The sequence below is a fragment of the Biomphalaria glabrata genome, chromosome 3 (assembly GCF_947242115.1).
Source record: "Biomphalaria glabrata chromosome 3, xgBioGlab47.1, whole genome shotgun sequence".
NCBI lineage: Eukaryota > Metazoa > Mollusca > Gastropoda > Planorbidae > Biomphalaria > Biomphalaria glabrata.
The window spans coordinates 4,136,372-4,160,047 of record NC_074713.1 but is presented as its reverse complement, the minus strand read 5'-3'; the positions used below and the strand labels follow the sequence as shown (position 1 = coordinate 4,160,047).

The 23,676-nt window shown below is 33.5% G+C and overlaps 1 protein-coding gene across 17 annotated transcripts in view; it reads right to left on the bottom strand.

The window, feature by feature from the left end:
* LOC106054240 (ryanodine receptor 2-like) overlaps nucleotides 1-23,676 on the bottom strand; it is a 112,425-nt gene that overhangs the window by 87,288 nt on the left and 1,461 nt on the right. For 16 of the 17 annotated variants that reach the window (XR_008776880.1, XM_056022955.1, XM_056022960.1 and 13 more), the window contains exons 2-12: nucleotides 8,474-8,584; nucleotides 7,343-7,444; nucleotides 6,715-6,786; nucleotides 6,224-6,299; nucleotides 5,791-5,903; nucleotides 5,131-5,227; nucleotides 4,702-4,795; nucleotides 4,339-4,413; nucleotides 3,048-3,204; nucleotides 2,028-2,195; nucleotides 1,367-1,488 (exon numbers count right to left, since the gene is read on the bottom strand). Coding sequence is in view for 16 of the 17 variants with exons in the window: in XM_056022955.1 (XP_055878930.1) it covers nucleotides 1,367-1,488; nucleotides 2,028-2,195; nucleotides 3,048-3,204; nucleotides 4,339-4,413; nucleotides 4,702-4,795; nucleotides 5,131-5,227; nucleotides 5,791-5,903; nucleotides 6,224-6,299; nucleotides 6,715-6,786; nucleotides 7,343-7,444; nucleotides 8,474-8,584 (1,187 nt within the window). In the remaining variant the exon portion in view is untranslated. The remainder of the gene's footprint in view (nucleotides 1-1,366; nucleotides 1,489-2,027; nucleotides 2,196-3,047; nucleotides 3,205-4,338; nucleotides 4,414-4,701; nucleotides 4,796-5,130; nucleotides 5,228-5,790; nucleotides 5,904-6,223; nucleotides 6,300-6,714; nucleotides 6,787-7,342; nucleotides 7,445-8,473; nucleotides 8,585-23,676) is intronic. The other variant, XM_056022959.1, reaches the window with a different exon arrangement.

The following is a 23,676-nucleotide window of genomic DNA, read 5'->3' as shown; positions in this document are numbered from 1 at the left end:
CCACAGTATTTTTGTATTTGTAAACATTTTATAGTAACTGATTACAGTTGTTAAAGACCAAATAACCAGTGCCTATTAGCTAGGTCGGAACTAGATATGCATCCCATGTCGTTTGGACAAGGATGAAGTTTTGAAGATGTCCTTAAAATCAAAGAAGGAGTGAAAACGTCCACAAAACTATTTCTAAAATATTTAATGGTGTACAGTACCAGGTATTGGTTTTAAGCTTTGCTAATAGTTTATCATCTCATATAAGTGTACCAAGTCATAATATTATAATTCCTTTCATAAGCTTTAAGATGTGATTATAAAATGCTTTTTCTTTAAAGTTATGTCAATGTCTATTGTTTCACAACTAAAAAATTGCTTGGGATATTAAAATAGATTATTTCAAAAAAGAAAAAAAATTAATGGCTGGTAACATTTATTTTTATATTATATTGATACTGTATGATCTAGTGTATTAAGTGCATTATTAGTTGTGTGATGTTTGATAGTAGTTTGCTTTTTCTTATATGATAAATGTTTTCAATGAAAACCCAAATGTATGAAAGTGTTCTTTTAACCTTAAATAACTGATGTGCTCATGAAAAATAGAAAATAATTAAATGAAACAAATTATTGCAAACGTTTCTATCAATGAAACACTCATGAGAACCTGATCACTAAATATGGTGAAAGTATTTCAAGTGTGTGTGAATGCTGAGATGTACCAACTGCTAAGTAATGAAGATTAAAATGTATAAATATAATGACTGAAAAATGGATTTCATGACAAGGTAAAGCAGTAACCACAGAGATGATCTAATTAGAGACTGTTTTACTATGGAAGACTTGTCTCTTATAGTGTTAGGGTTGAAATTTGAGCCTCATTGTCTTTACCAGAAAAAAAGATATGTGGGCAGGACATAAACATTTCATAGCCATAGAAGCCCATTTCACTACACCTTCCCTATATACCAAACCTTGTGACAATGTTTAGTTTTTTTATTGCTAATAAAGATATGAATCATGCACATGCCTATCACTGATCTATATATCTAATGTAGAGTAAGTACATTTAAAAACTTCTAATACTGAAGCAAGGTGACATTGGAAACACCAAGACAAATTTTTTTCAGAAGAGAAGAAAAAAGAGAATTATTATCACAGATTAAGCAGTCTGTTTTTTTCCTGATTTCTGAACAGCATCAATCGAAAAATAGAATGCTTTAGAAGTTGTTCAGGTTTCTCCTGAAGTGTTCACAGCAATATTCTCCTCAGAAAAATATGGCCAGAGAAGTGATGAGAGTCCATTTTTTTTTTTAGAGTGATATGGTGAGATGACATCATTGGTTAGCAAGGGATTCTACATTTCTAAACCTACTTTGTGAACCTGTTAAACAAACTCTGGCATTTGCGAATGACACGAGCTGATCGAGATTCCTCTTCCTGAGCCCTTGAAAAGGTGAAGCCATCATCCATGTGTCCCTCAACAAGCATGATAGCCTAAGAAAGTGAAAAAAAAAATTAAAGCTGAATCCAAAAACATCATAATGAGATGAGGATATCAAAACAGGATTTAAATATCAAGAATGAAATATTGAAAACTTCAATAACAAAATCTTAAATCCAACAAAAATGTTTTGCTTCTACTTTTTGTTATATAAAATGCTAAAAAGTTCAGCCTATCACAAAATGAATAGGCCAATATATTATCTTAATGTAGTATAATTGGTAGGTGACACAGAAGCTATATTGCCAAGACCTTATGCTTGAATTATATGTATGTACAAGATTGCAACAATTCTTATAAAATTTCTTAATTGTCTTGTGCACCATCATTTTACTTATTTTAGGAACTGTCTAATTACCTTGGCTGGTAATAAAATAAAGGTTAAGTTACCTTGGGAGGTAATAAAATAAAGGTTAAGTTACCTTGGGAGGTAATAAAATAACTAAGAGATATAAATAGATTCTAGCAGTAACATTAAAACACTAAATGTTTATCTATTTTTATAGTAAAAAATGACCAAGAAATAAAATACCTTTTTTTCTTCCACTCTCCCTACACCCCGTTTCTTGGTTTCAAAAGTTTGATACGAAAGCCAAAGACCAGTTGAAGCATGTTGCAAATAGACCATAGAGTCACCATACTTGATGTCTGCTAGACCCATTCCTTCATCCTCACGGACGTCAGACTGCTTTTTCTCATCCTATTTACACAAGCAAATATAAAAATTAAACAAAACTGTCGCTTTACTGCCTGATCGTGCTGTATGCATGCTGGACTGCCGGTCAGTCATCTCAATGGTCCAAGGTTATACCTTGCCAGCTGCCATCCCCTATTGTCCTGCAGGAGGTTTGGACTAGGAAGGAACATTCGAAACATGTAAAACATTTTACAAACAAACATACAACAAGAGAAGATTATGTTAAGCTTTTTGGATTCACTTTTGATTTGTATATTACATAAGCGATACTGGAAAACATAATTAGTTTGTCCTATTAACAAAATTCTTTTGGAAGACCGCGGATAATTAGAAGCATGGCATAACCTTGAAAAAATTTTTTTTTATAAAAATATGACACAGATAGGATGCCATTGCATTTTGGTATATGAATAATAGGGAGACGCAGTGGCTGAGTACAATAATTGGCTTCCAAAATGAGTGGTCCAGGGTTTGAACCCTGGTGTAGACTGGGATTTTAATTTCGGGATCCTTAAAGTGCCTCTGAATCCACCCAGCCCTAATGGGTACCTTTACCGGGAAAGTAAAGGCAGTTGGTCATTATGCTGGCCACATGACAATGACACCCTTGTTAACCATGGGCCACAGAAAAAGATTGCCTTTACATCATCTGCCCCATAGATGGCATGGTCTGAAAGGAAAACAATTGGAATAATTGGAAAATATTTTCAAAACCTAATTTTGCTTTGGGCTCTATATTATAAACTTTATATTTCTATACCTTATATAAGTTTAAATAAATAAACTTTAAAAAAAAAACCTCATCTCTTTCAATCAACATGCCATCTACAAATTCAAGTTAATGTTATGGCTTACCTTAGACATGACAAGGTTGAAAGCTGTACTGGCTTCATCTGCTTTTTGTCTGTGAACTGTCATAACTGAGTTGTCAGGCATGGCTGCCAAATATCTTCCAGAAGTTACATGGCGAATGCGGCATTGCTGACCCCAGCCCATAAAAGCACCTGCCCACCTGATGGATTCAGTTCCAGAATTTTATTTTTTTAAGTAAGGAAAGTAAGAAAATCTAAAAATAGCATTGTGAATGAAAACATTGAAACAAAGGTCAAGCTACAATAGTAAGTTGAATGCTAAAAACAAGGATTTGAATAAGGAGCTGCAATCTTTCCCAGTATCTATATATATATAATTCTCTTCATGGCTCAACAGTTTGGACAAGACGTAAAGGAAAGCTCACTCTTTTATTTCTGCAAGTCGGACGGACTAGAGTTATCCCACAAAAAAAAAAGAGGTTTGGGGGGGGAGGAGAACAAGTAGTATTCACCCGTCACTAAATAGCAGGTCCAGACTTAACCACTGTGACCAAGAAGTCATGAAAAGAGATCAAGTAATCTACTCTGTATTAACCCATCAATAAATAGCAGGGCCAGACTTAACCATTGTGGGGCCCAATGCCAAACGGATTTTGCGGATATTAAGTGAAAATTAAGAGTTTGTAATACAAAATATAATCGTCTTTGCATTTTATTCATTCTTTACTACGCACAGAATTACTACACGAGCCTTGCGCGTAGCGAAGTCATACAGTATATAATAAAAATTCTATTTCCTACATAGATCACGCTCAATAGCAAGAATTACCAAATTTTTCAATCTATCTACTAGAATTATTGACCACAAGTAGTTCTTCATTACTTTGAGGCACGAGAAGCTTCTTTCATTAGATTCCACAATTTGGATATTGCATAATGCCTTTTTTTTTTGCGCATAGGATTGGCATTTTCCATATTAAAAGACACCCCAAAATGACAATTTTTGTCTATATATTTCCGGAGATTTGTATGTGTTTTCAAAAGATTTTTAAGTCTTTTCGTATATTTTGCAATTTGAGGACATTTCCAGGAGCTCCTGGTAAATCAGGAGGCTGGGGGAAATCTGTTATAAGTTATAAAATGGTTTAATTTAATAATTTATAAACCTAGAATTAGCGCGTGTCCTATGAAAGTGCGGGGCCCACTGCAGTCACATAGGTTGCAACAAGTCTAGGTATTGGTTGAAGCACAAGGTAACTTTGTTTGAATTATTATTATTTAATTTTTTAAAAATACAAATATAAAAAAATGTCAAAGTCTCAACAATTACTAACTTGGTTCTGATGTGCTCCATTTTCCACAAGGAGCGAGCATGGCTACACACTGCCCCAGTTTCATACATGACACAACTAGGATGAAATGTATTGGAGTAATAGTTAGTCTAAATAAGGATTACAAATATTTATATGGTAAGGAATAGTTTTAAGGAAACAAAAATAAAGAAAATTACTTAAAATTAAATAGAATTATAAATCTTCCATAGGTACAATATGTATAAAAAAGCTAAGTAACAACAGAAACTATGTAACATCACATTATGTAATATGATGGACGCTCAGATAGATATAGATATAATAAATAGCAAAGAATATATGTTATAATACTTTAAAAAAAAAATAGCTAAAAAATGTCCTTACTTGAATTCAGTTTCACTGCCAGCTTCTGGTATAGCCAGACATTCATCCATATGACCATGAAATAACCGAAGCACATCGCCACCAAAAACATAGCCTTAATAAAAAAATACATTTAATGAACATTAATGCATGACGCGTAGGACGTTATCATCTTCTTTTTTGAAGTAACGTCTGCATTATATAAGATAAGATAATAAAACATTACCTAATTGTTAAGATTGACATATATGAACTTTCTTAAAATTGCTGAACAAAATAAAATTGATATATATATATTGCCAACTAATTAACACTTTGAAAACTTTATTCTACAAACATATTCATCCATGTCTGGATGAATGAAAGTATATTAAATTAGAACTTCATTTTAATATTAAATTATTCAAATTAGTTTTTATCTCAAGGGGGTCTAGTGTTACAGTCATTTACCTAATGTTTTTTGTCTTACTGTTCCTGAGCACATTGGCACCACAGTCCATAATGTTTGTTGAAAAGATGCGATAACACTGCTCCCACTTCCAATATGCTGTTATTTGTGATAAAGTAAATTAGAGTATACAAATACTTTTTAAAATACTTTTAATCAATGATAATAACGTATTAAAAAGCTGTCATTTAAGTCTGAAGATTAAGGTAAAGACAATATTTTATGTGGTTCCACAGACCCAGCTGTCATCTCTATTTCAGACAATGCTATTGTGTGCTGGAAGTATATTGAAGTTAAGATCTAACCATTTTTACTATGTAACCAATATCTTAGTAACAAGGGAGAGAGTGCGTAGGAGACGAGGAACAGATACTAATGATCAAACTCTGATAAACTTAATTTCACTCACCAGAAAGAAATTTAAACAAGTTAAGCTTCTAGCCATTGGGCATTGTAATAGAAAATGTGTAACCTTTATATTTTTTACCTTTACCTATCCCTTAGTCTGTTGGACCGTTGGGGCACCATGCAAGATTTGTCAACTGTCTTTCTCCAATCCTCTGTCATTTGCCTTAGTTATATTACCTATACATATTTAGTTTAAAGCTTGTGTATGTGTGTTATTGTTTTATGTGTAAAAACTATGTACTTGTAAGTCTTACCAGATATCTCTCAGAAGATACACTGACAAGAATGAGGTCATCTCCAACTCTAACTTTTTCACCTTCAGATCTCTGCTTGGAGGCAGGATGGATTGTCCACCAGCATGATTCACCTATAAAATAAAACTAAACTTGGTCAATTACTGTACAGCAATAAAAAGCTATGTACTTATTATTACTGTTTTATTTGTTCTTTTAAAATAAAACTGGAACAATTCTAAATAAATTCTGGATGAATAATTTTTATTAAAAGTTCAGATAGATATAACTGATAACTTTGCGATAAAGTGTCTTAATCATGGTTGAAGAAACTGCTTTACAATTTTTTTTTACACAAGAGAACTATGTATACATTCTTTAAAAATCCAGGAACAAGAAAAAAGAAGCAATGATGGATGTCATTTCATGTAATTTCAGAAAACCGAATACCTACCTACAGCATTCTCCTGTAAACCAACATCAAAAGCTAATTTATCATTTGATGAGCTTGTGGATAAACAGGAGAGGTACTGAAATATACAAGGTAACAAATAAAACTTTGATAGTTATTTTGCCTTTTTAAAAAAGTTTACAATACATAACTAAGACATAAATATTATGTTCAAATGTATATACGAATCAAAATATTTTTTGTTTACTTATAATTTTGAAGAAGCCATGGTGTTTTTTTAAATACTAGAAATAGTTCTATTATCTAGAGATGCGATTTTGTTAGGCTATCCCAAATAGATAAACACGTCCCAAAAAAAGGGAATAAAAAAATATTTTTTTTCATTATTGTTTTTAGACCAATCAATTTTCCATAACTTGATATATGTAGACTCATTTATATTTTAAAAATTTAAAAACAAATTACAAATTTAGGTGTTCAAGTACTATTTATAGTCAATTTTATATATAAATTTATTCTAAATAAGAACTTGCCATATTTCCATGATAGTGCCGTAGTAATACTGCATGTCCGTAAAGTAATGTCCTATGTCCTGATTGTGCTGCCTGAGAAATAATTAAACACAAAATTACTGAGTAGAATCAAAATGTTTAAAGTAAGTACGGCAAACTTTAATGAGGAGAACATCTGAAGAATAGGTAAATACACATTTTTTTTTTGCTGCTAGCAATGTGATGTTGAACTGCCTATTCTTATATTTTAAAAAGACAACTTTTTGTGACATTCCTCGCCAACAGAAAAAGCCTCTAGTTAATAGGAAGCATTTGATAATAAGAGCTCCACTGAAATTTGGAAACTATTCATCTAAAATGCTATTTGTTTTTAACTAAATTTTTACATCTCTGAGCCTTTTCTACAGACATGAGTTGGAAAAATCTACTGACATGAGTTGGAAAAAGCAAAGGTGACTAGGTGATTTTCCTATTTAGACAATAACATCAGAAAAGATACCAAAGCAGCAGGTGAACCTATTGCCTATCCAACAGATATGATCATTGATAATATTGTAGTACAAAAATGTGATTGACTATTAATGCATTCATAACTCATAATATGAACTACTTTTACATTAAAATAAATGCTATTTATTTTTGTTTTTACTGTTGACTGTTGATTCGATGTTCCAACCATCTCTTGCAAAGCTCGTACTGAGAGAGCCTGTTCAAGCACAAACACACACGTTGATAAATCTGGAGGCACATCCTAAAAACAAACACATAAATTCTCATAAATATATAATTATTTTAGCTTAAGTTATATATATATATATATATATATATATATATATATATATATATATATAATAATAATAATAATAATAATAATCTTTATTATCCGTAAGGAAATTTGTCTTACAATTTGTGCATTACACCAAACAAAAAACATTATAACTATAAGAAACCAAAGTGTACATTCACACCAGACTCACTCATAATTTACATGTGACAAAGTTTATACCAGATTGTTCTTATTTAATGATTTGATTGCCAGGGGAACAAAAGAGTGTTTGTGTCTGTTTGTCTTTGCTATCGGTGTCTTGTATCTCTTTTGTGATGGTAAAATCACAAAGTCCTGACACAAAGGGTGATTCTTTATTTCGAGGATCTTGTTAGCTTTTTTATAGATGTTTGTCTCAAACAACTGCCCAAATGGGGTTTGTTTTTTGCCAATGATTTTACCAGCAGCATTTAGGATTCTATTAAGTTTATTTTTATTTTTAATGCTCAGATTGCCATACCAGGCAGTGATATTGAAACTTAAAATATTGCAGATGTGAGCGTGATAAAACATAGCCAAGGCCTTTTCGCTAACATTAAACGAGGACAGTTTTCTTAGTAGTCGTAATCTTTGCTGCCCTTTTTTGCTGATATAATCAGTATTTGCAGTAAAATTTAGTTTATTGTCTAGGATAGTACCAAGGTATTTAAAGGTTTGCACAATTTCAATAGTCTCTCCAGCTACAGAAACAATATCATTTCCCTTCTTGTCCCTACGAAAATCGATTATCATTTCTTTGGTTTTTTTTACATTTAATAATAAAAAATTATCTTTACAGTATTCCTCAATGTGTTCTAGTTCTTTGAAATACTCATTTACGTCTGAGCTCTCTGAGAGCAGGGCAAGAAGAGCCGCATCATCAGCGAATTTTGTGAAGGAGCAACAATAACTATCGGATTGAAAATCATTGGTGTACAAAATATATATATATATATCTAAGGAAATACTACTGACCTTATTAGCAACGCTCTCAAGAAAGCACATGCGATTTCCAAAGCCTTCTGCAGCAAGACAAACTCTTTCTGAAGTACTTGTAGCAATACAGCTCAGGCATACCATATCATCCTATGAGAAACAGTAAACATTTTAGATTGAATTATTAATAAAAACTGATAAAATTTATGCCTAAATAAATTTTGAGAAAGTGAAATAAATACCAGCCTGTTAAAAGACGCGTAGGACGTAATCATCTTCTTTTTTGAAGTAACGTCTGTATTATATAAGATAAGATAAGATAAGAAAACAAACGAATTTGGTGACAATCTTTTTACCCAAGAGGGACAGATCTAACAGGATTTAATTTCTGTGTCTGTGATGCCACACTTTTAGTCCTTACTATTCATTCCTGCCACTAAAAATCTGATGTTAACATAATGTCTGGTTTTAAGCTGTTTTTTTTTTCATTTTAAAATCTTAATTCCAAGCAGTCTTGAGGTTATCTCCAGATTAGTTATGATTTATCTAAGCATGCTTCTACCCTACTCTGAAGTGGATGGCTGCCTGGATGTGTGGTATGTGTGCTGGACTGTTGTTCGGTCAACTCAAAGGTCCCAGGTTCATACCATGCCAGTTGCCATCCCCCATTTTTGGGAGGTTTGGACTAGGAAGTAGATTATTTTCAACTCTGAAGGAACATCCGAAACATGTAAAACATCTGACAAACAAACAAAACAAGTATTGGTCATAAATGTGCACTATATTTTACTCTTATTTGTCTTTACAAACCAACAGCTGGTGTATGTGGTTGCCTGCCTATACTTTCCAGTTGGTTTTAAGCTCATCCCTGATTAGACATTAGTATTAGCATATCTTAATTATTTTTTGTTAGCCTTTAATAAAAGGTTCTTGCTACTGGCACTACTGCTATTAAAACAAGACATGACATAATTTCTATGAGGCAAATATATATTATATGTTAAGAGTGAAAGGCTGCACTTTCATTTAGAGCTACATAATTATCTACTTCTTTGAAGGAATGTAAGAAAAGATAAATATAGTAAAAGATATCTTGATTAAGATCTTTTTTTTCTTTTCACTGGAGCAAAACAAATCTTTGTACTCTTCTGTACAATTCTAGAGTCTAGGAGTCTAAATATAGATCATGTAGACTATTTTAATTGATTTGCAATAAATTATCTTGATCATCTAGGCTAAGAAGCATTAGTCTCTTGGAGTCCGAAGATTGAGGCTGAGTGCAGTATTTCAATTGAAACAAACTGCTATAGTTGCCAGGCTCCATTTATAATAATTATATCTTATATATATCATTTGCATGTCTTTGGGCCTTTACAGGAGTTCTTTCATTTGACATTTGAATTTGATACCAGCACTCTCATATACTTCATATAGATTTAGATCTTGCACTTCAGAAAAGGATGAGGGGGGGGGGGTCCACCTGTTATATGTTATGCTGTACGGAGTGTACGTCCTCGTCAAAAAAAAAAAAAAAAGATCGCTAAGTGTCACTGTAACTGAGTGTAACGTAAGGCGTGTCATACCTCATCATACCGGTATAAATTATTATAGCCTAGTTTCTAGATCATAGATCTAGAACTATGAGGACAATTTGTGTGGTAGTAGATCTTGCCAGCGCAGCATATGCCCATAGTTAAGCGCAGGTATCTTTTGTCTGGCAGCGTTCGAGCACGACCATCATCTATGGGATTCTACTCTAGATTAACACCTTTAGTAAAATGGTAAAATCACTAAATTTAGAAAGTCTTCAGAAGAGAAGACTCAAAAGTCAAGTAACAATTATCTATACATAAAACACTGAACTATAATCTTCAAATACAAAAAAAAAAATCTAATAAAATAGGCCTACTCAGAAAGACACTAAGATAAAGGCACATTCCTTAAATTGTTCCATATGCTAGGACAAATTTGTACAAATGCTCCTTCTTCCCAAGTGCTATTAGAGCATGGAATGGGTTGCCTGAGCTAGCAGAATATAAGTCATTGGTTAACATGCATGACTAGATGCATTACGCGTAGGATGTCGACTTCCACAGGACATTCTGTATGGCGATCTAATAAAAGACAGGAGGGCCGCTGGTCGCCCACTTTTACGTTATACGGATGTATGCAAACGCGACATGTGTCTAACCTGCGATCGCAGCTGTGTATCAAGGATTGGCCTCTTTAGTCACACAAGAAGTTGCAAAGGGAAAAGATCGACGTCTCTAGAGACGTAAAATGCCACAGATAAGATAAGATATAATCTCTATAGTCTAGACAAATTATGCAGATAGATCTATTTCCGAGTCCATCACATTAAATTTTACTTTTAAAATTTTCGATGTGGGTTAAGGCCATTCACGGTGGATCAGGAACTTTAGAACATAACAAGACATCTTCTAGATTTAAAAAGTAAACTAAATCTATTATAGGCCTTAATTATGTATAATTTGTATATTTATAGGACATGGCAAGATTAAACCTCTGTTCACTGTCGATCGTCTTCGGGCGTAAAACTGTCGAATCACTTAAATTATGTCTAGTCGATTTCCAAGAGCGCCTTTATTTGCTGATAGCTTATTGAAGGTTTGAGTTCGACTTCCCAATTGTAGCAAATATTGGGTGAGTTCACATCTTATCTTATAAATTACAGACGTTACTTCAAAAAAGAAATAATTTCGTCCTACGCATTTCATGTGTCAATGTGAAATGCATGTTAATCAATGACTTAAACTCTGATAAGTCGTTGGTTTTCCTGGCTGATTCAGGCAACCCGTTCCATTCTTTAATTATGGCACTTGGGGAGGAGCACTTGTACGAATTTTGTTAGCGTATGGAATAAGAAATGTACCTCTACCTTTGTGTCTATTAGGTTTTGATTATGATTTCTACGCATGTCTCATAGACGGACATCTTTCTGGATTCCACAAGACCTTACTAAGCTATGATGAAAAGTCTGCCATATTCCATTCTAATAAAAAGTTGCTAGCCAGTGGCTAATATAAAAAAAAATAATCTGCTTTACTATTTATGTTACATAGCTTATCTTTAAAGCTGTGCCGTTTGCCTACCCACATACACAATAGGCTAATGCTTTGTTACTAAGGGAAGTCATTGGTTAACATGCATGACTGAATGCATGACGCGTAGGACGTAGGCTAATCATCTTCTTTTTTTCAAGTAACGTCTGTATTATATAAGATAACAAGAAGATAACTTAGCAAAATAAGAAAACAATCTAGTTGTTAGGCATTGTGCGTAACAACACATTTTTTTGGAAGAAATTCAGAATTTGAATTCCAATAAGCCACAATCGACGGTGCATTTCTTTCTCAATTGACTCTATCTAAGACATAGAATAACTGGTCATTAAACTGAAACATATTTTAATAATTTTTTGTTGTTGTTTTTTTGTTTTTGTTTTGTTTTTTCATATAAATCTAGGAAGAATTCAGTATTCTACGCGGCTATTCAGACCCATCTGTGACCCGCATAATTCTATTTTGTTAGATTTCACACAAACCATGACAAGGCGTTATCTATCGGAATTTCATTTGGGATACATATAGGCCTACGTATAAAAATCTAAATACTGCTAGTAAGATCATAGACAACAAATAAAAACCGCACTTGGACATCTATTTGAGAAAAAAAAAACATTGCTAAGAAAGCTATACAAAGTTTTAGCATAAAAATGACCCTCTTCTTCATGAGTTTAACATTTGACCATCACAAAGAAGATATAAGACACCGATCACAAAAATAAATAGACACAAAAACTCTTTTATTCCTTAGGCAATTAAAGCATTGAACAAACTGCAACTTAGTGTTGTAAATTTCGCATGTAGATATATACTGTTGAAAAGAAACTGAGGTATGGACGTATATTTTATGTGCTATCGTACAAATGTTGCTCTAATTACATATTGTTTTTTGTTTTTTTTTGTTTTGTTTTTGTAATGCACAATTGTTAAACAAATTCCTTCACGGATAATAAAGATTATTATACAGGAGAGAGAGAGAGAGAGAGAGAAATAAAATAAGCTCTAATCTCCTCTTTGAATAATTAAACGTATTTTTAATAGTAGGCCTATAGACCCTTAGTAACAACATTGTAGGACAATCGATTACTCCCACTAGCTTTCAAAATGAAAATCAAAATTTGTACAAATACTCCTTCTTCCCTAGTGCTATTAGAGCATGGAATGGGTTGCCTGAGCTAGCCAGGAAAACCAGTGACTTGGCAGAATTTAAGTCATTGGTTAATATGCATGACTAAATGCATGACGCGTAGGACGTAATCATCTTCTTTTTTGAAGTAACGTCTGTATTATATAAGATAAGATAAGAAATGAAAACCAACAAATAGGTCTACACTAAATGATAAAAAGACTTTGATCTATTTTTTTTTTACTTTTATTTTTAAAAAAAAGGGACAAGTGATGATGGTATTAAAACGCATTTTTTTAAAAATCTTTTTCTTAAAGTCATAAATAATTATTTCCAACAACTGTTGTACACCATTACAACAAATTGTAAATAATGGCAATGTCTTCCATTCCGAAGATAAAGGATGAGTGCAGTGTTTCACAAGACTACGCAAACCCAGTAGCGACCTCACCGACCTGCATATTTTTTCGCATCTAGTGCAGACAAAACCATTAGTCCACCGTCGATCTATGTTTTTCTTTTCGACTTCTGCGCATGTCTAATAAAGACTTTCCTTTGGTTTTCAAATGTCTGTCCCGCAGCCTTTGTGAGAGCTCTCCAACAAGTTCTATAATTTATAAAATTTTATATAGATCTAAAACATTCAACTATTTATGCAGGCCTAAAATTAAAGTGTTGACATTGATATGGGCGATTTTGAAGCGGAGGTGCTTTTAAACATATTTTAGGGCTATACGCTGGCAGGACAACATTTATACAAATAACCATGTTCTGCTAACGGTTGGTGCAGATAATATAGAATCACTAATTCACCATTGTTAAGTCCGAACGACAATCCAGCGTGCAAACCGCACGACCAGGCAGCCATCCCAACCAGGCATATATATATATACACATACACATGCATTTAAGGGTAGGGGAAACACTTAGAGACCAAATTTTTTATTTGTGCTTCAAATCTAATGATAATATACAGGAATGTTATATATGAGTACCCTATCAAAAATCTAGAAAAAAAAGTTTGAAAATTTTGTTGCTATGGCAACGGCGGCCATTTTGTTTTGTAAACATACTCTTATATAAAAGCTATCTACTTGTGCATTTCTTATTATTTTCTTTTGAAAATTTGCAGGAATGTAGGCAAATATAATTGCTATTGAAGTATCAGATTACATTTTTTAATTTTTGAATATTTTTTTTTTAATAATTTTTTTCCTGCCCTGTCTATACAGACAAGTGTTTTTTAACAAGAAAAGTGCAAAAATTTTGAACATAACCCCAATTATCAAAAAAGTGATCTGATACTTCTATTGTAATATATAAACTAAATAAGTGTAGAAAAAATAATTTGAATAGAGCAATAAATAAAAAAGTTTTTAGCAAAAATAGTATGAAAAAACGCGATTTTGAGAAAACGTCAAAAAACTAAGAAAATTCAAAATATCTCAAAAACTATAATAATAAATTTTAAAAACTATAGCTATTATTTTTAAGACATATTAGGGTTATAATATGTGAAAATTTCATTTATGTTCAATGAAAACTAAAAAAGTTATAAAGTAAAAACTTTGTCAATGAAGTACATAAAACTTATATTTTTTAATGAAATTAATGGAATGACTTTTTTTCTTTTTCTTATAAAGATATAATATATGTATTGAAATGAAATGCAATATTATTAGATATTATATAAAAACAATTAATAAGGTATCTTATAGAATAAAAAAAATTGTCCAGCCTTATAGTAAAGTTAATAACAATGAACTATTATGTTTTCATAATTATTGTCTTGCACTGATGATCCATAAACACTTAATATATAAACACTACTAAGAGCTTGAAAGCTTTATTTTATCTTCATTATTTTTAAGCCTTATAAAGTATTGTTCTGATGGTGTGGTTCAATAACGACAAGTTGTTGTCGACGTAGCCATCTAAATATTTCTGCGAAACATTCCTCTTATAATTTCAATAAGAATCCTTATGAAAAGTGCTGTACATTTATATCAGTAGAACAATAAATTAACAATTGACTGATGAAGTCAATAGAAATGTGAAGCTTTAAAAAAAAAAAGAATTGAATTCGGTTAGTTTTGTGCCTCAATCATTATTTACATCTACAGCAAATGTTTGTTTTTTTTAATGTATGTCTTTTATCTTTGTGTGCAACAACTTAATAGATATCTTTATAGATTTATTTATTATAACTAGATTAGGTTCTCTAGATCTAGATTGACTAGACTCCAGAACTACAGTTTATACTATAGATAATATAGTAGTATAACCGTATATATACTATATACTGTTGATTTTGATCTAAGTAAGATATTATGTAAAGTTATATATATTCAGTCCTATTAGATCTATATCTACATTAGATTTAGAATAGTTATATTAACTTAATTAGAGTCTAATATATATAAATCTCAATTGAGAACTAGATTTACATTACATTACATTTACATTTTATACCCAGTAGCCCAGTATAGTCCTAGTTTTAGTCTAAATCCATATTGTTTAGTTCTAGATCTAGATCGATCCTCTAGAATAAGTCTAGATCTAGATCTCTATAATAAGTCTACTTCTAGATTGTTGCTTTCATCTTGAACTTCCAATGCTTAGATTAGTTAGATTATCATTCTGTTAAAGTGTTAGAATAGATCTAGATCAAGTCAAGTAGATCTAGTATCATCTAGACCTAGACTATTCTATTCTAATTCTAGACTCGGACTTGAGACTCTTTTGGATCTATTGCCAGCGTAATTTCCTTGTTTAAACCAATGTTAATATGTAGATCTACGAAATTCACATGATTCCTTTTAAAACATTATTTGATCTGAGAAATTATTAGATCTAAAAATTTAAAAAGAATTAAGCAAAGTTATAGAATCTAATCTACAAAGGGCTAATGTGTTCATTTCAGCTGTGGTAAAGCGTCCATTGACAACCAATGGTATAAGAAAAAAAACATCATGTGATCATTTTGAACCAATCGTATTATTCGTGTTTGTAAACAGAAGATATGTAGGTCTTGGCAGTCCTTTTTATAGCCAAGAAACGCATTTATATAGGAGGGAAGAATGTTCAGACTTAAATAATTATTTTTCATTGGATGTCTTTTTATAGTCTGACCTTAGAGAAAAAAGGACAAGCTTTCCAATGAGGCCAAACATGGCGGGCTCCCTTTAATTATTGTTTACGAAAATCAAGTAAAAACAATGGGTATTTTGGTCATTTTCAGCTCTTATTATTAAAAGGTGACCATTATTAAATGCATTTTTTACATATTAAATTTTTTTTTTCAATGTTATCATTAAGTAAAATACGTGCAAAACATGTTGAACTATTTGAAACATGTAAAAACTAAAAATCTATTTTTTTTTCCAAATCTATCATTTTTGAGTGTTTCCCCTGCCCTTAAACAATTACATCAACAACATATTGGCACCAGTGGCGTAACTAAGGGGGGGGGGAGAATTTTAAAATCCCCCCGGATAGGTGGGGGCCCCCAAATGGGTGTCCGAAATTTATTGTAAATACATAAATTAATATATTTCATTGACAAATAGTGTCAACAGGTGTCTTTTTTTTTCAACATTTATGGATTAAATTTATCACAAAGACTAAACCTAGATCTAGGTCTATCAGTACGTTGACTTTGTTGACATTTAAAAAAAAAATTTTCCCACAGAGATGAAAGTTTTTTTTAAAGTTAGTTTTACATTTTAAACTTTGTTGCCACGAATAAAACTGCATGATATATAGCGAATTCCAGGTATCTTGTTACCTTTACTAATAATAGATCTAAATGTCGAGTATTTTTTGGCTACACTAATTAACCTGGAACAAAATTTACAGAATCGAGTATAACAGATCCAAAAGTTATTCTTAATAATGCTAGAATAGTCCATTATTCGGGTTTGGCGTCTATAATTTCAGAATTAAACTTCACACTCGAGTTATTACCCTTCTATTCATCGTTCCTCAATCCAATGGAAAATCTATTTTTATTTCCATCTAATCCTTTTGCTTTCGCACAAAAAATAAACAACAAACAATGATGTAATATCATATAATATTAGCACATCATTCCTTTTGAAGTTATTATCACACCCTTCCTTTTAAAGTTCTTAAAAGTGATATCTACTAGCAGGGCCGCCCTAGCATTTGCGGGGCCCTATGCGAAACGGATCGCGCGGGGCCTAGTCTGGGTAGGGATGAGCATAATGTCAAATTTTTTTTTTTAAATTAGAAAATAGGCCTACTTTCGTCTTTGCAATAAATTTTTATCAAATGAAAGCTCGCAATGCTACTTTTATTTATAGGCACCCCAAAATGTCAATTTCGTCTATTCTTCAGGAGATTTGAATAAATTAAAAAAAAGTTCAGGACTTTATCGTATATTTTGTCTTTCATGAGATTTCCTGGAGGCCCTGGAAAATCAGGAGGTCACGAAAACCCTGTTATTTTATATACATTATAATGGTTTAATTTAATAATGTACTCTTAGAATTAGCGCGGGGCCTATGAAAGCGCGGGGCCTACTGACACTGCATAGGCTGCAGTGGCCTAAGGCCGGCCCTGTCTACTAGGAACTTTAACAATTCGTCCACTTCTGGTTGTCTTGACTGGCACAACAAGTTCTCTAGACGTTGGTATATAACTGTCTGTTTCGTTTGTTCCAACAGTTTGCAGTTCATTGTCTCCATCGGTATCATAGTACTCGCAGATGTCTTCATCGAAACTCTTATTCAAAAAGCTTTTATTTTTTCTTTATGTTTTTCCCTTTGTCTTTATGATGTAAGATCTGGGTGCTGAATGTTTTTTTTATGACAACTGCTTTCTGCCATGTTTGATCTAGACGAACTCTCCGACAGTATAATCTTTAGGTAGTCTTGCTTTTGCATTGTATTTCACTTTGCTTTTCATCTGTCGTTCGTTGAGTAATGTCTCTGCATTTTCAGCTACCGATGGTTTCAATAGTTTGGGATCAGTTGGAATGATTCCCTTAGTCTTCTACTCGTTAGCAGTTGTGATGGTGAATACGGCAGTCCACTTATCGGAGTATTTCTATACTCGAGCATAACGAGATATGGATCTTTCCCACTTTTGTATTTTCTGAATCCTTTTTCTTGCGCACAAAACATAAACAACCAACAATGACGTAATACAATATAATATTAGCACAGAATCTTCTTCATGCAGTGGAAAATTAAGAATTCTTTGCCTATCTTGAATTCTGGTCAAAGCTCTTGCGCCTAATTAATATAGTTCAGAAGAAACTACAAAAGTCTGGACTGCATATACGTGAAGCTGCTAAAGAAATTAGTACCCTTTCATGCTTTCTGCAAAATGATGAGAAACTGACAAAAACCCAATCCATCGAAAAAGCAAAAGAAGGTAGTGAATACTATGGATTTCCTGTAATCAAAACAACCAGAAGAAAGAAAAGACTTGATGGGAAGTTGAGTTATAATGTAGGACTGTCAATAGAACTGCAATTCAAACGTGTTGCGACAGAAGTGCTGGACAGATTTCATATGGAGATGAAGAGCAGATTTCAAAGGCTGGAAAGAAAATGGATACCTTTGGGTTTCTTCTTGAACCAATACACCTGTTAGATGAAGACCCGCTTATGACAAACTGTGCTACTTTTCCTGTTTGTATGATGAAATAAATGGCAAATCGCTTTTTCAATGATGTCATTGATGCACGAGCACTTTTCATAAACAAACCAGTAATACAACCACCAATAGACATATTGAGGAAACAGGCTTCATATGGTAATTACGTGTGCTCAAACTTTGCAACCTTCTCCGAATACAGCTAACTCAGGGCACTTCCATTACGTCATGTGAGAGATCATTCTCAAAGCTCAAGTTCATCAAAAGCTATCTCAGGAGCACAATGACACAAGAAAGGCTTATCATGGCTTTAATGTCAGTGAAGTCACAAATACTAGAAAGTATCGATGTAGTTGATGTTATAGATGTCTTTGCTGCACAGAATGCACGACGTGAAGCGATATCAATTTAGATTTGTCACTTGTGCATTATTTAACTAATAAATAAAGGTATTATTCATTAAAAGAGTCTTGATTACTTTTTGTTAAGTTTACTGATATACTGAACCAATTGGATTTGGGGCGTATATATTTTTGCGTACATTATCCCATGTCATATGTCGAATGTCAAAATGTAAGGGGCCCCCAAAGAGGTCAATCCCCCCGGGCCCCCAAATCCCTAGTTACGCCCCTGATTGGCACCCTCCATAGTATGCATTTTAAATTTTCACTATAGGCCTACACCATAGAGCAAACAAAACAAGGAAACAAAGACAATTTGTATGGGAACACAAACTCAAAATCGGCCCCCTAAGTGGTCCACCCAGGCAGGTAAAAAGGCAGGTTTCAATATTTTCAGAAAGAACATCAGAATGTAATTCTATCAAAGACAAATGACAGAGAAGAATGGAGAAAGAAGGTTGACAGCGGTCCAGCAGACCAAAGGATAGGCGAAAGTGAATGTGAAGTTAGATGTCAACCTGGCCTAACTGATGTCTTATAATGAATATCTAATTGATCTAATTATTTTATTTATAATCTCTTATTCAAATCGAAAAAAACATTTCCGTAAAAAAATAAAAAATTCCGTTCCATTTTGAGCCCGCGGTTGGTTGCGGTTCACGCGATAATATGAAAAACTACTTATTAATTATTGTTTTAAATTATGTCCAACTTATATACATACTAAATAGATTTTTTCTCTTAAAAAAAGTACACATATTTTTTGTGTAAATATACTAGTTAATATGACAGAACTTACATAATTTAGCAATACATTTGTAAAAAAAAATTTTTGACAAAAAATCTAAAATCAAACCATTTGCATAAATGTGTTGGAAATATGGTAAGAGGTTGTCTCCTCTATTGAAGAGCCTCCAGTGTTTGTTACTATTAATAGTGAATAGTTGTAAAAGTGGTGTATTTTTATGAAAAAACTGCTTGCATAAGTGATTTAAAAAATTAGATTTTTCTCTTTCAGAAAAGAAAAAAGTGCCGTTGCATCAGAATTTTGAATGGTCTAAAATATTATGATGTCGGATTTTCATTATTTTTTCTAGTTTACGAGATCTAAAAAGGGACGGACGTAAGGACGGACAAACTTTCCACACAAAACTAATAGCGTCTTTTCCTCTTTCGGAGGCCACTAAAAAATAATAAAACACACAAAAACACCAAATTCTAAGGAAAAAAACCCAAGCTTTGGCAAAGAGAAGAAAAACAATGCACGTGTAGCCTAAATTTAGCGTACAGGTGTACTTCGTGAGTCGACTTGCAATTTCTATCTAGGCCGACGCAGAGCAAGGCTAATGTGTTCAGATTTGGCGGAGATGTGTAAAAAATGAGTCAAGTAAAAAGGTAGATCTAGACCTGCGAATAAGCTTATGGTGTTACGTCTTTCCTTGAGACACCAAACCAGAAGCGTGGATAGGAAACAAACTTTCTGATTGTAGCCCACTTCAAGTCCCCACCACCAGTAGACCTATGAACCAGCCCTTTCTGTTAGTGGTTACATTTGAGGACAGGAATTTGTTACTTAAAAATGAAATATGTAAATTATATGAGCTATTACGAACCAATTTATTTATTTATTTTGGTCAGAATATCATTTTTCTTCATTTTTCGCTTTACTGCTCCTTGCTTATCCGATGGGGAAAATAGAGTTTGAGTTTTGAGTTTAGGCACATCGGCACAATTTAGGCCATGTCGTGCCCGTAATCCTTTAAGGAACACTCTCCCTTTACATAACAAGGGCTAAATTCTATACAGTTAAATAATTAAAAACAAGGTCTATTTACAGTTAAAATAGTAAAGGTAGTAAAAATTTAATAATTTGGTAAAAATCTTATGTAAATATTATGTTCACAATTCGAAAATCAGATCTTCGTAGACAACCCCACCTCCCGGACAAAGCCCAGTACCTTCCCAGGGTCAACATTGTCGAATAGTGTTTTTAAGGTGTGTGGGAGTTGAGTATCTATTTTGTTAATCTAAAACAATGGTGACCTAAATGTGGACCATATCCGGTCCACGACGTGATTCTATCCATCCCGAAACGTCGGCACAAATTGTATAAAATCTGTCCACAAAAAAAAAATTAAATTAAAAAAAAAAAATCTTTCCCTACGTTAGGGTAAATGAATTGGTACCCGATAATAAACCAACATATTTGATTTATAAAGAAGGAGTTGCCTTCTTTAACGAGCATAACGCTACGCAGCTTTATGAAACCAAACATAAATAACTAAGGCGGCATTTTAGGTTTGAGACGCGATTGTTTGATTACACCTAGAGTGGAGGATTGATAAGAATATTTACAAGACAAGAAAATGAGTCGGTTTAAGGCTAGCTAGCTACTGAGTTGCTTACATTGGAGACTTGAAGCCATTTTTCGACAGCGAATGCATAAAAAGTGCTCGCTAGCAATGATGGAAGAAATGAGTCCTGAAAAGAAGAATGCTGTTGAAGCTGTCAATCTTATTATAATTACAAAGCGATGAAAGATTTGGGTAAATATCTCCATTCAAAACAATAGACAAACCAGATTTCGAATTTTTTTCTTTTATTGCCGCTGACGAGTCCACTGACATACCTGATACCACTCAAATTTTTGGTATTTATCTGCTGTAGCATACAAACAGAAGTTAGTAGCAACGAAGAGCATGCATGGGACCACCACTGGCGAAGTTCTGTCAAAAAAAGTTTCAACCATCACAGAGGATCTTTCTCTTCCTTTGGAGAAATTAGTGGAAATGACTATTGATGATAAATAAGTCGACAGCAAAAGCTATTAGAAACGTTGTCGAGTCCAATGAAACCTAGCCTCTTTGGCTTTATTGAATTATTTACCAACAAAATCTATGTGGCAAGGAGTTCAGTCTGGAATATTTGATGATGATCGTGTTCAGATTGAACAAAGTTAGTCGTTTCGAAATCCATCTTCGGCCATTGTGGCAAGTACCCAGCCAGACCTGCAACTAGAAATGATTCACTATAATCCCTGCAAATTTCAAGGGATGTTGCTTGCATAATCTTTAAAAAATCTCTGAAAACAAGCGTTAAGGATGATCCCAATAATTACAGGCACTTATTAGTCAGGGAAAACTTTTAGTGATGAATCGGGCGAAACTCATGTTACGTAATCGTCTCAAGGAAGAAACATTTAGAATTCTAGATTCAGTGCTTCCACTTGATGTCTCATTTATGCAGCCAAATATTTAAAAGTTGGTTTAGGATAAACTTCTCATGAACTAATGTAACTATTTGACTCACGGGTTTCTAATACAAATAGTTTATTGTCTATTTCCTATTTTAAAAAACTTTTTTTGTTGATCTGGCCCGCGACACGAGTGTCGGAAACTAAAATTGACCACTAGCCGAATAAGGCTGACCATCACTGATCCACAAAAGTTGCTTTTGTTTTAAACAATTTAGATCACGCTGTTACACCATGTTTTAAGAGTAAAGCAACTAGAATATTTATATTTATATTAAATAACGCAGTAGCAAATATCTCTAATCTCTGTTCGTAGATCTGCAACATTGTCTGTTTCAAGTCTTCCATGCAGTGTGAATGTATCGTAGTCTTATACAGAAAATACAGATAAATGGAAGCAATTAGGCTACATACGTGGAAACATTTATTCCATCTGTTGTAGACTATCTAAATTAATTAGTAGGCATAGTGGGACATGATTACATTCTAGCCCAAACCTCTTGCAGGAAGACCGGGGATGGCAGAGGGCAGGGTTCCAATCCGCGACCATCGAGACCACCAAACGACAGTCCAGAGCGCATACCAGATTACCAGGCAGACATCCGTCGATGTTGTTGTTTTGTTGTACACACACATACCTATGTGTGGCCAAGAGGCCAAAACAGCTTTGCCATCTAACAAGGGGCCTCGGTCTCAAATCGAGCAGAGTTGTGTTCGCTGAGCGCCTAAACGCAGCATGGAAACCTTCTCCCAGATACCCCCTCCCCCACTGGTCCACAAAAGAGATTGGACCATAGCGCTCCGAACATGCTATTAGCATGAAAGATGCGCTATAAAACGGATTAAAAAAAAATATTATAATATTTCCAGTTCCAGGTAATTGCTGGTATTATGTTTGGAACAAATCAAAAGCACGCCTTTTTAATGCTTGCCTCTCTATCTCCTCAAAATGTTTGCATATATCACGTGGTCAAATATGTGTACATAGAATGCAAAGATGTGAGAGCAGAAGAAATGCGCTACTTTGCATATATCACGTGGTCAAATATGTGTACATAGAAGGCTAAGATGTGAGAGCAGGAGAAATGCGCTACTTTGCATATATCACGTGGTCAAATATGTGTACATAGAAGGCTAAGATGTGAGAGCAGAAGAAATGCGCTACTTTGCATATATCACGTGGTCAAATATGTGTACATAGAATGCTAAGATGTGAGAGCAGGAGAAATGCGCTACTTTGCATATATCACGTGGTCAAATATGTGTACATAGAATGCTAAGATGTGAGAGCAGAAGAAATGCGCTACTTTGCATATATCACGTGGTCAAATATGTGTACATAGAAGGCTAAGATGTGAGAGCAGAAGAAATGCGCTACTTTGCATATATCACGTGGTCAAATATGTGTACATAGAATGCTAAGATGTGAGAGCAGAAGAAATGCGCTACTTTGCATATATCACGTGGTCAAATATGTGTACATAGAAGGCTAAGATGTGAGAGCAGGAGAAATGCGCTACTTTGCATATATCACGTGGTCAAATATGTGTACATAGAAGGCTAAGATGTGAGAGCAGAAGAAATGCGCTACTCTTGTTATAATTCTATTAATCGAGACACCATGCATGGTGGTGACCTTTTTATCAAGAGTTCGGTTTCCAAATCTGACGTCTGCTTCTTGTGATAGTCTATAATGCTCTATAATTACCACATTACTGAGTCTTTTGAAAACTAATCGATAAGCGGCATTAG